At 42.2% G+C, this 17,475-nt stretch overlaps 1 protein-coding gene across 3 annotated transcripts in view; it reads right to left on the reverse strand.

The window, feature by feature from the left end:
- DLGAP1 (DLG associated protein 1) overlaps positions 1 to 17,475 on the reverse strand; it is a 340,676-nt gene that overhangs the window by 17,900 nt on the left and 305,301 nt on the right. For all 3 annotated transcript variants that reach the window (XM_050890759.1, XM_050890760.1, XM_050890761.1), the window contains 2 exons: positions 11,303 to 11,676; positions 7,964 to 8,055 (listed from right to left, as the gene is read on the reverse strand). In XM_050890759.1, coding sequence (XP_050746716.1) covers positions 7,964 to 8,055; positions 11,303 to 11,676 — 466 coding nt within the window. The remainder of the gene's footprint in view (positions 1 to 7,963; positions 8,056 to 11,302; positions 11,677 to 17,475) is intronic.

Genomic DNA, 17,475 nt, shown 5'->3' on the forward strand with positions numbered 1-17,475 from the left:
TACCAGGTCCTGCTGATATAGAGGAAATTAGTGGCTGTTGATCTGGGGCTTTGAGAGGAGTAGAGCAAAGCAAAACAGGAGTTGAGAAGGGTTGTCCAATTAAAAAAAAAGGCCAATTCCTTTGCAGAAGAAAGCTCAAATTAACTTCTCAGCCACACCAATCCCTGGAAAACTTTAATAATAGACTGTGTACATATTTTTTTATAATGACCTAGAATACAAACATTTTAATGTAGTGCCTGCAGCTTGCAGTTCTTTTGAAACAGGTGTTGTTAAATGATGCAAAAGTCACGGTTATGCCACTGTAGTTTTGCACGATATGCACCAGCAAACTGAAAAATATGGAGTGAGCAGAACTCTTCAGCTCGGTAGTATTTATCCTTTGACAAGCAGAGCAAAGCATTTTGCTACGGACTGATACAGCAGAAAAAGTTCAAAAGGGAGGACAAGGATCATTGGCGATACGGTATGGCTTCCATAGGAGGAAAGACATTTCTTGGTTTAGAAAACAGATGGCTGAGGAGGTATATGAGAGACCTATGAAATCCCAACTAGGTGATGTTTCACCATTTCTCAGAGTGCAAGAGCTGTGGGGAGGAAGGCTGCCAGTTGCAAGGTTTAGAGGTCTAAAGATATACATCTAGTGAAAGGAAGTATTTCTTCACACAATGTGTAATTAAATTGCCACAGGATCCTGGGAAAACCAAAGGTAAAAATAGGTTCAAAGAGAACCTGATCAAATTCACAGGAGATAGGTCCAGGAAGAGCTATTACACAGATGTCATATCTGGCTTAGGAAGTCCCTGAACAACAGACTGCTAAATTGGGAAGGTCTACTGGGAGGAGTAGTGCTTTATACACACCCTTTATACTTTTCCTTTACACACACTCCTTTATACTTTTCCTAAGTATCTGCTACTGGCCCCTGGCAGAGAAAAGCTGTTAGGCTGCTATTAGTGGTTAGAAAGACTTTAGCTTTAGGCTGACATCACAATGAAAGTCTTTTGGTCCAATCTATGCTAGTTTTTTTTAAAATTGCTTTAATTTGGCCACCAAGCTGACAAATCCCTTATCTGCTCTGAAGTGCGTGCTTGCATACATACACACACACACACAAAAAAACCCCCCAACATGTGTGCCCACACAGGCACATGCTCACACAGGATTTCTTTTCAGTCATTTAGTCAGGGTTCACTGAGAGCCAAGGCATTAGTACACCGTGTACTCTTCCACACCTTTCACGGTACTGGAGAGAAAAGCAAATGCCTTAATCCAGGCTCGTTCTTCTCTGTGCTCCTACCTCCACGTCACAGCCGACTTCTGCTTTCCCCAGTGCCCTAGACTCTGATATCCTTCTGTTTCAGATGACCATTTGCATTTTCAGTTAACACCCTGGCTTTTCAGTGTACACCAAATCCCAAATGTGAAAACCTCAAGGTCTGCTTGCCAAGAGGATGTATTGCTGGAGGCACTACATTTCAAAGCTTTCAGGAGTGTACTCTTACTGGGTTCAATATGAGCTAGTACCACCAAAACCAGACTCTGGCTCAACAAATAAAATAGAATAACCTACTTTTTTTGCCTTTGTTTTATCTATATAATAGTATGCTACAGGCTTGCTTGACAGATTCTTGGCACCGGATTGTGTAACCTATCTGTCTTCAAAAGAAAAACAACTTGGCAATAGAATATACCATCAGTTCAAAATTAAAAAAATACTCCCAAGGAAATGTATGTTGAATGAAATGGAAATGCAGGAAGGCACCCACTATCTGCCTGCCTCCAGCACATCTATATAAAATGCCTAATAGATGGTAATTTTAGTCTCTGACATAGCTTCCTCACTCACTCCCAGGATGTTTTACTCTTACAAAATACCATTTGTGTCCCACATGAGCCTTTTTTGTTTTGCTCTCAGTTAAAACTCCATACCACAGGAGAGCTGCTGAAGCTAATGCCTAAGTTTTCACTATTTCTACACATACAAAACATTCACAGGTCTACCTAAAAAAAAAGCTTTCATAAATTGCTGGTAATCGTTAAAAACAGAGATTTGCTTCTTCCTCTGCTTTCAGGCTTGGCCCTTTTGTACTCAGTTGTGCCCTGCAGGCACAAGGTGTAATAATTACAGCTTCAGAGAACTGCAGCAGATATCTGGCCTAAGGTGCAGAAAGCCATGAAACCTCAGACTGGATAAACCAGTATGGAGAACAACAGCACGATGTGTTTTGAACAGCAACAACAGGGTCACTTGTTAGCATTCAACTATCTGCTTCTAAGTCTTCTTTTGCTTTCTTTTGAAAAACATGTTTACATTTCAACTCAGACAACTTCATTCTTTCCTAAAATAACAAAAAAATCCAGAAAAGATCTAGGTTTCAAATCAACTGAGGCATGGTGAGTCTCAGAGGCACTTACATTAAATTCAGCCTGCCTCACTTTACCCATTGGCTGTACTCTTTCTCGGTTGTGGGCTTCTCTGCTAAGGTTGCAGCGGCTGTCAGCAGAACAAACTGCAGAAGGAGTTAGCAGATACAGTACCATGTCTTCTAATGGCAGGATCTTTGGCCATACCTCTTCAAGCTACACAATCTTGTGTGCTTTGCTCTATCCCTCCCCCTTCTCCCATTCACATAGTCTTTTTTCATCACTGAGAGTCTTAGCAGGGAACTCTAATCCTTTATGGCAATGTTAGAATAGACTATTTCAGTTGGAAGGGACCTACAACAATATTCTAGTCCAACTGCCTGACCAATTCAGGGCTGACCAAAAGTTAAAAGCATGTTATTAAGGGCATTGTCCAAATGCCTCTTAAACACTGACAGGCTTGGGGCATCGACCACCTCTCTAGGAAGCCTGTTCCAGTGTTTGACCAACCTCTCAGTAAAGAAATGCTTCCTAATGTCCAGTCTAAACCTGCCCTGGCACAGCTTTGAGCCATTCCCACACGTCCTGTCACTGGATACCCAGGAGAAGAGATCAGCACCTCCCTCTCCACTTCCCCTCCTCAGGAAGCTGTAGAGAGCAATGAGGTTGCCCCTCAGACTCCTTTTCTCCAAACTAAGACAAGCCCAAAGTCCTTAGCTGCTCCTCCTAGGACATTCCTTCCAGCCCTTTCACCAGCTTTGTTGCCCTCCTCTGGACACATTCAAAGACCTTCACATCCTTCTTAAATTGCGGGGCCCAGAATTGCACACAATATTCAAGGTGAGGCAGCACTAAAACCACTGAGGATGGCACGGAGCCAATGGAGGTTGACCCACTGGAAGATCAGGAGGAGCCCATGGAGGTCGATCCAATTCCAGCAGACCTAGCCAGGTACTGCAACGCTGATCCCAGGCTATGCTTGAAGAAGGGAGCCTGTCATGCTGAGAGGGTCTGGCGCCACCCAGGACTCTATCGGTGTGGGCCCAGCTCCTTGGCAGTGGTCAGGTATGCTGCGGGCAGGAAGCCGAGGCCTTAGTGCAGCCAGCCTGTGCATGTCTCCCAGCCACCAATCAATCAATTAATCTCCACCCATCAATCTCCCTTGAAACGTGGTGGAGCTTCAAGTGCTGCTTGGGCTCTTCCTCCCCATCCTGCACTGCCCTGCTGCCCCCCAGATATTCAGAGAGTATCTACCCTGCCCTTTCCCGCGTGTGAGTAGCACAGCAGCGCATGGAGGAGGTCACGCTACAGAGACCATCCTCGGCGAATACACACCCTGTGCTGGGCACATATCTCACCAGCAGAGTTTGCAGAAGACAGAGGATCAAAGCGTTCCTGGGATCTCTCATCCTCAAATAAACCTGTTCTAACCTTTGCCTTGTGATACTTTCCGGGCAGCACTGGGGGGAATAGCTGGAACAAGAGGGGGCAACAGTTTGTGGAGGCCTAACACACAAGACCGAGTCAGGGCCCTTAGCTTTAAACAGGGAACATTATTAAGCCTTGCTTTTGAAATTGCCTCTCTCTTCTTCTGAATACCAGCTCAGTCACTCCCAGCCAGGTTAGAATCATAGAATCACAGAATCATAGAATGGGTTGGGTTGGAAGGGACTTTTAAAGATCATCTAGTCCAACCCTGCCCTGCAATGTGCAGGGACATCTTCAACTGGATTCGGTTGCTCAGAGCCCCGTCCAACCTGACCTTGAATGTTTCCAGGGATGGGGCATCTACCACCTTCAGAATTTCTCAATGGAATGGCTTCCATTGTGGAGAACACAGATAGCCAGAAAATGCTGCAGACAAAAGCCAAGGAAATATCAGTCCAAGCTCAGCTTAGCCAAAAGACAGATTTGAAGGTCCTGTCCTGAAGACTGGAGAGTTGAGAAGTTTGATTTAGAGCGTAGGAGTGGCCTGCTATACAGGGAAGACCCTGAAACCTGAGTATTTTTTGTCAGGACAGTAAGTGACCAAACCCAAAAACCTAAATGAAAAAAAGAGAAAAATATGGCTTTATATAGTAACAAAACCCAAAGATGTGGGGTTTTTTTCCTTGAAGAGACAGAAGAGGTTGTTTTTTTGTTTTGTTTTGTTTTGTTTTTTTTTATGTTACTCCACCGCCATTTCAAATCATTTCACTTTATACCACACCAAGAGGTATGGTGTGGTAAACCACACTTTATACCACGCCAAGAGGTGGGGGCACCTTCCCTGGCCCCACAGAAGCCAGAAAAAATGGAGAAGGACCATCTGTCTATGGTCTTAGTCTCCCATGGCAGTGTTCTTAGTTCAGAAACTACCATTGTTTCAGCATTCATAAATTCTTGTGATGGCAAACCAAGTACAATTACCAGCTGATGGTATGATTAGAGCAATGACCAAGACAATTTTGGGGGTGAGGATGTAATGGGAGGAAATCTTGGGGCAGACAAGGTAAAATGCAAGAAAGACTAAAAGTGATTACTGAGCTGTGGGACTGAGAGCCCCTTGTTCAATAAGGATGTGTGCTAATTGGCCTGGCACAATATATGACGACTTCTTTTCTGGTTCAGTAGAACTGGTTGACTTCCAACAATTCAATTATCTTCTGTAAGTGAGGAATGGAAGGTGGTCCCTTGAGGTCAAGAAGTAGTCGCAGGTAGAGAGAAAGGACAAACAGAAAGGGACAGAAATGGAAGTGCCCTGAGATTGCACTGATCAGCTTCATTACATACATGTTTGAAAATTGCCCTGGAAGGGTTGGGTCATGTGAGGAAAGGGGAGGAACATTTTGGTTGGGGTTTTGTTAGCATCATGGGGGAGATCAGGTGAGAGTAACAGAGCAACAGCAGGAAGATCATGAGGTTGAAAGAAATGCATACTAGTTTTTTTCCACGAGAAGGCCTGGACAGAGGTACTCTATAAATGCTAGAAATTGTAGAGATGCACTTAGGGAATGAGTACAAAAAAGATTATTGAGAGCAGGCAGCATAAAGAACTGAGGATAAGATGAATAGCGGTGGTGGATCCAGTTGTAATATGGTCAGGTAGTGGTAGGCACATTTATCCTTTGAGCAGTACAAGAGGAGGAGGAGGAGGAGGACTCAGAGTCATTTGTCTTGGCAGGAAGCCCAGGTTACAGAGAGTGAAGGGCTAGTGAAAGGTCTGAGTCAAGATGGAAGATGGAAGAGATAGAGCTGTCCTCCGAAGATGCTCTGTTTTTGAGCTACTTAGATCAAGAAACAGAGGCAAAATCTTTTGCTTACTTGATCCAAGCACAGAAGCAGGAATATTTAAAAGGACACGAGGAGGTAAGACTCCTTAGTATGGGAATGACAGTCATATGAGGTGAGGGAAAGGGGGAGGAAAGAGCAGGAAGCAAAGAAGAGGAGCAAAACAAATTTTGTATGGTAGGCTTTTGGTGCATTAAGCAAAAAGCTTTCTTGTTTTATAACAGTGCACTTAATAGCTTAGACTGGCAAGGAAACATGATCAATTTACTGTATTTATCCTCTTTGCTGTGTCATTCTTCTCTTCTTATTTTATATTTATTTAATATTTCTGAAGCCTGGAAGATTTTTAAAAACACTCATTTGTCAAAGATTCAACTCAAAAGGGCTTTTCTGAGGCTCCGCAGATGTTATGGTGCAGGGGCAGGGAAGAATGCACTGTATTTACAATTCTATTCCTGTAACAGATAATCAATACATTGTGCTCTGCTGTGTTAAAAAAAAAAAGGAATATGAGTGCCAAACTGTGATGATAAGCCCTTTGTGTCTTGAGTGCACTCATTTTCTAAGGATTAGGGGCTGTCCTTTATCAGCCAGTTCACCTCTGAAAGTCCATGATAGATTGCATGCCCGTCTGCTCCAAACAGCAGCAACCTCAACTTTATCAGCAAGGAAACCCCCCAAACACAGCTGTCAGTAGGTAATGCAGAAATACTACTTTCTCAGGGCAGACCCTCACAGGCAAATCTTACCTTTTTCTGTGGAGCAATAAAAACTGCAATAGAAAGAGGACTTTGGAAGTAAGGTATTTACAAACAGCCATTTCTTTCTTTCTTTGTTTTTCTGGTTTGATTTTTTTTTTTTGTTTTGAGGGGCGGGGGAGGGTTGGGCTTTTGGGGTAGTTATTTCTTTTGTGCTCAGGCTGAAGGGAAATGGTCCTTCAGCATCTATTCTAATGTGCTCATTTATCTAGTGCTGGAAGAGTTGTGGGTAAATGAGGCTAAGGTCTAACACATAAAGAAATGTCTGCCAGAAAGAAATGTTTTAGCAGGTTAATGAGGAACTTGGTAACAGCCTAGCAGGGTCATTGCAAAATCACATTTCTTTTTGCTGAAATCACTTTAGCCTTTTAAAACCACAGGAAAATACCCTGCTACTTTACCGGGAGATTTTGTTGAATTGAAAATGGTGTCGATAACATGTTATTTTTGAGTATTTTTAGCAGACATAGGAAAAAACCAGTGTGAAAATGGACATCTCCTCTACTTGCTACTGCAGTCGGTGGGCCAGAGGAGGGCAGAGGGCCCTAATTTTGTCAGCTTAGATTTGCTGCACCCAGGTTTTCTCTGGAGAGATTGCAAGGGCGACTCTTCCCTCACCCACAAGCGATACTGCCCCGAGGCTTCTCCTACAATACAGTACAGCAAGTTATCAACAAAATGGCTCCAGGATCCAAAAGTTACGCTGTGCCCAAGCGGCTTGTGAAAAACGAACAAAGACTTGGGTGGGTGCTTGCAGCCGCAGCAGCAATGGGCAGGCCTGCACACGCAGAGGCGAGGGGAGAGTCCGGCTTTTCTTCAGCCACTGAGTCCAGTTTTGGGCAGGAATTAAGATTTGCAGTTGTGGTCAAGCACTCAGAAACTTTATGTGTCTGGAAAGTGCTATGCACAGTTATGCTGCCCTGCAATGTATCTGCAGTTTGTCATCAAAAAGAAACACAACCCTTAAAGACAACAACTATTCTAGACTTTTTTTTCTTTTCATTTTTATTGGAGCATATTTGTTTACTAATTCAGGTTACACTGCAGATTGGAGAGAGAACTGAATTTTACAGGCTTGCTTCTTAATCTCAACAATTTTTTGCAAGGGAGCAGTTGTAATGCAGAGATGTCTGGGTGAGATACCTGAGCAAAAGCAATCAGTTTGGCTCTGCCACTGCACTGCTCCACGTGGCTGAAATTATTCTGCTGAAAAACAAGGTAAACTTCCCCATCAACTCTATGCTGCTGCAGCCATCCCGAGACTAATACTCCAGCCGCATCACCACCTGCTGTTTAGGCAGATCTTCTGGGGAAAAAGGGCTTATTAAAAGTATATTGACCTTCAAAATATGTGGCACTTTTCTTTCAGTTCTCCCACTGGTCCTAAAAAATCCCCTGTGAGAAATAAGAGCTACAGCATTTGTAAGACTTCAGCTTTTCAGTTGGGTGATCTAACAATTCATCCAGGAAGCAGGTTTATATGGTCATGCGTGCAGGAACTAGGGCTCTTAAAAATTAGTTGCGGCATAATTATTTACTGTAGAAAAACAGTATTAACTTTTACTCACCACTTCTCCTCCTCTACTTGAACTCCTATGGACTGGAACTTACTGGTTGCTTTATTTTCACCTGATTTGGTGGATTCTTCAGCACCATCAACCTTAAAAAAAAAAATTAACCAGCTAATTAGAATGTATTTTAGCAGAGATATCACCCAGCTACTTACAATTTCTATGCATGATAACTACTAAGTGTCTGCACATATAGCTTGTACCATAAGTACCTTCATCTAGTCAGATAGTTTATCTGTGGTGTGCCCATTTCTGATGTTATTAGTGAATATTCATCATTCTTGTTAATCTATAAAGCATTTCTGGTAAGATAACATTTGGTCTGCAAAATGCAGATGGAGTTTATCCAGTATTTTATGGAGGCTGCATGCTCACATTTGCCAGAGCAAATCTCTGAGCAGCTGTAACTCCACTTACTGTGCTCCACCATTTGTTTGATTTTACCTGTTAGTCTGTATGTGCATGCATATGGGAACTCATGTCAAAATTATGTGTTTATTTTGTTTAAATGTTAGTGCCCCAAATCAGAGCACTGTACAGATAAGATTTAAAGAAAGCAGATGCGGCTCTTGGATGCATTTTCTTTACTGCTTCATCATGCAAACAGGTGGTCCCCAGGAGCACAGGCAGGAACTTTATACCACCTCTCCATCTCCGTGAGGAGATTTATACCAATGGTATAAAGTTAAAATTTAACCACAGATGTGTCTTTGAGCAAAATCACAAAACTTCTGGGTCCAATCAGTGTAGTTGTTAATTCCCAGTGCTATATATGACATATTGTTAGTCATACAAGAAAAAAAATATCTGGCACACAGAATTTTTGGACCACAGCAGTGTTTCGAAGTGACCTGTGGATCCACTCTGACCCCGGGTGTACAAAATCTCCAGCTGTAGTTAGCATCTCTTCCACCAGTAAATAAGCTTGTTGGTGAGAGCCAATTGAACAGCCCATGCAGGAAAAGTACTCAGGAGGGATGGGAGTTAGAGAGCTGTTCAGTGAAGTGAGGTACCTGATACTGAGGCTTTTGGGGAGATAACTACACCTTAAATCCCATAACTGACAGAGAGAAACAACCTTTTGATGGAAGGGTTTTTCTTTGCTTTACTTTGCTTGTTTGCTGAACAGATTTACAGCAAAGGCTTGTGGTGTCCTACGAGTGACTGAGGGGTGCAGAGGACACACATGGAGGTTCATCACAAGTGCACATTAGGTTTATTTGTTAGAGGAGGAAGCAAACCAAGAATATGCCTCTGGCTTATGCAGCTTGCCCTGCTCTACAGAGATGGGCCGAACTATAATTAAGGTGTATACCTGGTCTGAGTTCAGTCTAAGCCTAAACTAGGGTCCCTTTACAGTCAGTGGAGAGAGACTGACTCCATACTGCCAGTCAGAGGGCTGACAGCCTACCTACCTATTTTAGGGCAGTTATTTCTGAGAGAAGTAATTTCTGGCAGCAACAGCTATCTTACGGTATTTCCACTCCCACACTACCCCTTCAGCTGTACCAGCACAACTGCTTGTGCAATGATGCTGCAAAATGGACCAGACAGCAGACTAGCAAAGTAGTTTTCTTTTATTTGTGAAGCCTGTCTGACTCTAAAAATCTTATTGATGGGCACAGCTGGGAGGGTGGCACGGTGCACGGGCAGGAATCCTGTAAGGCTGTATCACTGCTGAAGGTTTCGCCTCATGTAATCCCAGCTTTAGGCATCTCCATTGGTTTGTACTCAAAAACTACCCTGGCAGCCCCTCACGTACCATCCCCAGGCAGCTTTCATCTAAGATTATGTTGGTCATCTGTAAATTTCAAAGTTTTAGAGGGAGATTGTCAAAGGCTTGAACAGCATTTGGGGCTCTATTTTCCTCAGATCTCAGGAAACTGAGGCCCCTCTACCTCAAAAGCAGCATTTGTTACTTGCAGCAACACTATATTAAGAAGACACAGCAGGGAGACGGTGTCTCAAGAACCATGATTTACATTACTGTTGTTCATTTTGGCTTCTGCAAATGTGGAAATTATTTCTTTCTACCCATTATTTTGCAGGGTGTTTGCCTGCTAAGGAGTCTTTGTTGCTTTGCTCAGTGAAATGAGGGATTACAACAATAAAATGGCACTTTAGGCTTGGCTGGGAATGGGAATAAGTAATAGAAGAGCTTTCCTCTATACCTGTCCCACCTGGATCTTGCTCCTGTGTTTAACACTGAACAGCAAAACTTCTTTCAGAATATACCCAAAACAAATGGCTGTGAAGCAGAAAAAGGCTACAACAAAGGCAGTGAACTGAACCCAGAGGCAATAGTAATTATTGCCCTTCCAAGAAGAAGTAAGTGAAAAGTCACAGCTTCTCCAGGAGCTGCCCCTGGGATGGCATACTTCTACACAGCGCCTCTCATCTCATCAGGCTGATGCAGAGATTTCACGGTAAATTCTTAGGCTTTGCTAATCAGATAAGCCTGTCCAGGCACATAGTGCTGTGCTTACAACCTCCATCTGCAAGAAAAAGAAATCATGTCTTCTTGTGAAGGTTGATAAGCTGTGGATTGCTATTCTGTTTGCTTGGGATTCATCTCCCATCAAAACCTGTGTTGATTCTCAGTTGATTGTAAGTTCAAGTACTTTGTTGCAAAAGCTAATCCTGCAAGCAGATAGTTGGAGTCCTATGCGCATTCTTTTTTGGGGGGGGGTTATGGGAAAAATTAATTAAGAGAGCAGATTACATTGGTCTAGTTTATTTGCTCTTCTCCTTTCTGTAAATAGGAGTGAACTTTGGCAGGGTTAGTTTTCTTGTGTCATTCCACTAGAGGTAAAAAACCGTAATTTTCTTTAACAAGGGCAAATCAGAAGGAACTTAACTTACCCTCTGCTCTTGAGACTGAGATAGGAACAATGCTGCCTCATTCAAGCAGCTACCAGTCATTATGAAATGCATGAATAAGCAGTGACAATTAATTCAGTGAGGCTGGACAGAAATATTTTTTGGGTGATAGTGTAATGTAAATCATTGTTTTACACATTCCCTTTCAATGATTTAATTCATGCCTTTCTGACCCCCGCTGTGTTATGATTCATAGATTAGTGCTCATGTGTGTAATTTAACAGAGCTGAATAACACGCAGCAAGGAGACTTAAACAAATCCTTGCATCTGATGTTTTTACGATAAATTAGGCAAACATCATTAGTACCATGCAGAATGATTACGCTGCTGCAATTTGTACATAGGTACCTGTCAGGAAAAGAAGAAAAATACACAAAACATTGCATAATGAGCAGTAAAACAGATGTAGAAATCCAAAACAATGGCAGGCATATAACCCATGTCCTGTACTGTACCTGTATTCCAATAGATAAGCATCTGTTTTTCTTGAAGTGGTCCTTCTTTCTATCTTCTACTGCAACGGTGGCAATGGTTGTGGTGGTGGTGACAGTGGCAGTATTGTTCCCTACATGTTGACTTGCAGGGCCATGGATCTGTGCATTGGCAGCTTCAATAGCAGCTGTTAGCGCCTTCATACTGTCCAAGCTCTCCGTGGAGTTGCTAAGTCCAGACTGACTGATGATATCTCCTCTCTGTCCATGCCCATCCATATATGCATCTTGGGCAGACTCTGTGCTGCTCTGGGCTGTGATGGAAATAAACGGTTTGGTGGTAGTTCTTGGTGGGACTGGAGGCGGTGTCTTCTTATAGGTAGTAATGCAGGATGACACTGGAAAAAACAAATGAGAATTCTTGATTTATTGATGCTGCAGGCAAAATGGATGCAAATATGAACTCAAAGCATCAGTGAGCATGGACAGAGAAGATGTAAGGAGGATGCTGTTAGCCAAAGAGCCCCCAAAAGCTCCAGTGTGAGTGCCATGGAAATACCTTGCTTATCAGTGTCCTCTGTTCCTACTAATGTGAGTGGCAGAATTGCCAGTAGAGGGAAAGAAATTATCTATTTGCCAAGTTCCTCCTTAGTGTTTTTAGGATTGTTTTCTCCAGTATATTTTCTACTAACTGTTCTAAGTCCCGTGGAAACAAGTCCTTCCACCAAAACGTTTGTTCTGCTCATGGCTTCCAAACAAGATTCATAAGGATGATGAGTCTCCAACGACTTATCCTAGCTAAACTGTACTTCATGCAGTTTTATTGCAATTGTTTTCTGTCTCTCTACCTTGTCCTACTGTATTTACCAAGTTTATGTAGAATTTTAAACGACATTTTTCTGATCAGAGAGAGATCCCCAAACCACCCTACATCTGTTAACACTCACCATGCTTGGACTCGTGCATTTCTTGCTATAAAACATCTCACTTGTTGTACAGACTTCTCAAATACTTTGAAATGCTTTGTAAGCTGCTGAGGACATATTTAAAACAACATTTTGCCATGCCTAAATTTCTCATCATAAATATAACATATCAGTTCTGGAAAAAAAATGCTTGATTTTACACACAGGGAGTTAGCATAATGAAGCCAATGGCTAAAGCCTGTCAGTCAGTGGGACTATTATTTAAAGGAAAGTGTAATTATAAATGTTTGCAACAACAGAGGCTTTAATAAAAGTTTATGAAGACTCCTCTTTTCATATTTTGAAGGCCATGCTCTCTTTGTAAGTAAGTGCTGCTCTATGGATTTAGAAGCTTAGCTTGAGGTTCCCAGGTTAAAAACTATTGGCCTGTGTATACAGAATTACATGCAGAAAGCACTACATGGAGGTAAAAACATCTTCCTTTAAGGGATAGCTGGCAGCTCTGCGTTACTGAAGTCCTGGAATGCTTTCAAATGAGGAAAGAAAGTCCATTAAGAACAAAAAACAATCATATTCTTTTTTTAAGAAAATAAATGCAGGCATGAACCTGTGCAAAGTTCAGACACAAACATGTTAACATAAATTCTTATTAACAGTAATCATATGGCAAGAAATGATTCATCAGATCATTTTAATTGGCAGACGTCTATGCCACCCACATAAAAGGTAACTCTACCTCAGCTGTTCTGCTCTCTGTTTGCACTGTACGTGCTTGTTGAGCCAGAAGCCGTTATGGTATTAATTTGACTAGCTCAGATCCATATGTCTCATATCTCCCGATAGCTGTAGGAATAGTTATAGCGTAAAAGGTGTTTCCAGGGCATGAAATCACACGGGATTTTTTTTAAGGACTCTAGTATAAGTTTCTGATAACATGTCTGAACCCATGTTAAACACGTTGAATGCTAATGGAAAAAGAGTGTTTCACTAAGGTAGTGAGGGTTTTGAAACTATGATTCACTTCTGAAGATTCAACAGAAACCACAGCATCTTTGAGAGAAGAGATGGCTAAAAATGAACTTGTCAAATTTTAACTCCGGGGAAGTGAATAGTTGATAGGGGTTAAAGGTGTTTTTTAAAGTGCTTATGACAAGACAAATATCTGGAACTAACAGAAAGGATGACAATTTTACAAAGGGGATCGTGAATTTTTTGCTGTTCTTCACTGGTTTTGATTCTGCCAAAAAGCATTTGTTGTGAGTGCACGTTCAGGTAAATCAGCTGCTGCTGCTACAGCACAAACATTTACTCCGGGACTTACGGAGAATTGTGGAGGCTGCTGCTTGGGTGATGATATCCCAGAAACGACACAGGTGGTTCGTGGTCTGGAGAATGTTCTCTGAGTGTTGGAAATCCAAACTGAAATTCACCACTGAAGAATTCAAAGCGCATACATGCACATATATCCAGGTAACGCTTTGGGAAGCCGGTGCCAAACTTGTCTAATAGAGGTTTGTGTGCAATGCTACTCTGCAATTCAGCAAAGTATAAATTGCCCCATTTAAAATATGCTAGGCAAGGTCATTGTGGAACTCCTGGGGAGATGTCAGCACCTTCCGGACATCCCAGCAAGGCACGTATCATTTTTCCTACATAGCAGATAGGGAAATGATAATGAAACACACTTGAAAAGTGCTCTTAGGTAGGAGAGAGAGCTTCAGAAATAAAAGCAAGTCTTAACAAGACTGGTCCCCACATCACTGGTCATCCCCCACTAGAAAGGGAGTCAATAGCAACTGTCTATCGACAGCTACCGTGCACTCTGGACACAGCAGTACAAATACAGAAACGCCTGATTAAGATGTCTTTCATTCTGTTGGTAAATGTGCTCAATGAGGAGTCTAATCCACACTGCAATGAAAGATGTTTGCACTCAGCTAATTAAATCTGAAGTTATTCTTAAGAGGGGGAGAGAATTGACAAGTCATACGGTGAAATTGTAAAGAGAAACAGCAAATGTTCTTTTAGCAAGTCAAAACAAATCCTCGGTTTCCTGGAGTCATGCAGCACATACTGTACAGCTCCGGAGAAGCAGAGTGTGCAAGTCATAAAAGAACCCCAGGCACTTCATTACTGGAAATGATGTAAGCTCTCGCCGCTCCTCTGCAGAAACGACAACAAAACAATGCTCGGGCTGCCGCCGCAGTCGGAGGCAGCTGTGCTCTAAATGTCGTAGCTGGCTGAGCCCTCCAAACGGCTGAAGCACAACAACGAAGGGGATTCGGTGGATCAGTTTTTCTCTGGGTGCTTTCAAGAACCCGGCAACTTGTGACATGGCAACCTGAAGGATCTGCCGGCTGTTCAAGTGGCTACGGTATTTTAAATGCTAAGCTGCTTGAAAAACAAAACGAGTACTCCCCAAGAAAAATGACAAAACCCTGGTGCTCTCCTTGTGCAGCCAAGAGAGCCTGAGCATTCAGTCGGTGCGGGAAGAGCACATCCCGTTGCTTTCTGTCCCCGCGGGCAAAGGGGAAGCTCATCCATCCAGTTCTCCTGCAGCAGAGATGGAATGCCCGGCAGGAGGACTCTGAGGGAGAAGATTACAGGATCACGGGACGCGTGAAGAAGATGGAGAAATCTTCACTTCACACACAGGGAACTTTCAAGGGGTTTTGCACATGAAAGTTAGTTTAATTCACATCAGGAAGTGAATTTAAAGGGCTGCATAAATTCCTTGATAAATATGTTCTTGGACATGGATCAAGGAGTGAAGTTCTGTACGGAAACTGATCTGACCGGAGAGTCAAGTCAAAGTAGTCTCATTTTTCATTAAAATTGTTTAGATGTGGAGTTAATCAGAAATATCTTTTTCTGAATAGCAAACGTGTATATGAACCCTCAGTTTATCACGATATAGAGTAGCTTTTCATATCATTTTCCAGAGCACACATGCTGCTGGAGCAGGTATACACCCCTCTCCTAGGGCATATGCAAGGTTTAATCCAGAAACTACTTAAGTCATCTGCAAGAATCCTCTGACTCCCAAAGCACCTTGAATCAGGCCCACTGTTTCCAGCTGTATCAGTCTACCAAGTAATGCTTTCCTTTTCCTTTTGATCTTTATCATACTTCTGTGGCCTGCCTTCGGGTTACAGTTTAATCCCAAATACCTAGAGAAAAAGCACTTTCTCCAGATTAAAAAAAAAAAAAAAAAAGTCATGGTGTTTGTCCTCCTAGCCAGTATTTCCAAACAACTAACTCATGGGACAGGAATTTGGAACAGGGAGTGTCAACCACCCAGTTCAGAAGGAAGTCTAATGATAAAAAAAATAATCCCAGATTGCATAATAATAAAGGCTTCAATTTGAATGTTTCATTGTAAGAGCATTTCAGTTGTTTAAACATGCTCACTAGGGAGATGAGCCCTCGGGAACAAACATCAGCACGCAAACACAAATTTTTAGCTCAGTGAATGGGTGCTCAGGAGAACCCCAAGGCAGATTAATATTTGTGAAGAGATCAAATTCATGCAGTACTTTGAACAGTTCAAGTGATGAGATATGTGAGCAATATCTCTCTAATTTGGCAGTCTCATATAAACTTGGTTAACAAATACAAGAATAAATGAAAGTGCAAATTTAAAGTTAATTAACATAATAGTGTTTCTCTTGAGAAAGAGGACTAATTCCACAGTTTGAAAGGAGCAGCGCAACTTGTGCACAACTAAGTATTAAGGTAGAAGGCAGGAGTTCTTCACAGATGGACCTCAGTCTTCTGATTTACTGTCTGTTAAACAGATGTGTTAACAGCAGTGCCCTTGCATCTCACAGAACTGCAACACAAAACATGGATGTAGGCATATCCAAGCAGACCTGAGCCTCACAACTGCAGCCCCCGAGCTCCCCACACAGAGGTGCCGTGCTTGATTTGACTTGTTAGACTCAAACAGAACTGTTACTCTCTTTACCATGCACCTATTTCCTTACTTTGTTGAGTTTATGTGAGGGGGAATGCTTGGAAATAGGGTTTCAGATCCTGTATTGTTATTTTTACATGCAAAAAATAGGTATGAAAACCAAGCATGCATTTTCTTAATAAAAAACTATTTTCATGTAGCAGCTGGCTTCTGAGGATGTAGAGATTTACTATGACAAAACTGAAATAAAGATTTTCAGAAGAAGTTCTAAACTGCCCAAGGGAATAATACCACAGTGAGTTATGGATGTCATTATCCCAAATGAGAACTACTGAAATCTATGTACTACACCATCAGGAGTTCTGCCAAGGCCATGCTTTTTCCATACCCCCACCACCGCCAAGCCAGATATCTTATCCGACAAAAGCCTAAGCTACACTGGGTTAGGAAACAGGCACAACTGATAACTAAAATCCTGCAGAAATCTATACAAAGTATCTAAACTATCTTTACTGTACACAATAGCACCACAGATTTAATATCCCATGTACTCTGAGGTCTAAAAGCCGGTGCTGGTGACCTTTTCATAAGTCTGGACATTTTTGGTTGCAAGTAGGGTGCCTCCAGCTTCCCAGCTGGATACAGTAAAGGACCTCCTGAAACCTAGGAGAGAGGTGAGACTAAATATGGCTCATCCTGCATCTCAAATGGATCGAGTTAGAAAATCTGCATGTGCATAGTCAGTGGATGACAGGTGAATATTTGTCCAGCAGATTTTTTTTTTTTTCTTTTAATGTCTGCTGCTGGAAGCTGCTGATGCCAGTCAGAAGTTTAACTGCTATCCCAGGGAAGCTGAATTAGTGTACAGGGAACAGGCGAGAGCCAAACGTGTCTGCTAAATGCAGTTTATCACTAGGGTATCACCACAAATTATGGATGCACAGAGAAAATTCAGTGCATGTAGGCTTCCTATGAGACCCACTTCACTCCGTGTACTATATAGCCATAGCTGAACTTCTCTATGCATAAAAATTACCAGTACGTTAACAGCACACAACTTAAGCAATTCAACTCATTTGGCCTCAAAGCAAAGAAGTCTATAAACAACTGAAACTCTGGAAAAAAGATTTCACATAAACTGAAAGTCATTACCCAAAGTGGATCATTGCTAGGATGGCTTATAATACTTTTCTCCTAAAAACTGTGATCTTTACTGGGGTCAAGCAATTAGGACTCAGCTTTATCTTTTCTAAAGACAGCGATAAAATAGGTAAGAATACAACCACGTGCAAACCCTAGATTTCATTTCAGTTAATGCATATGAATTGCCTTGCCTTTTTACCTGGAGTGGGCTG

The sequence above is a fragment of the Gymnogyps californianus genome, chromosome 2 (assembly GCF_018139145.2).
Source record: "Gymnogyps californianus isolate 813 chromosome 2, ASM1813914v2, whole genome shotgun sequence".
In the NCBI taxonomy this organism is placed as follows: Eukaryota; Metazoa; Chordata; class Aves; order Accipitriformes; family Cathartidae; genus Gymnogyps; species Gymnogyps californianus.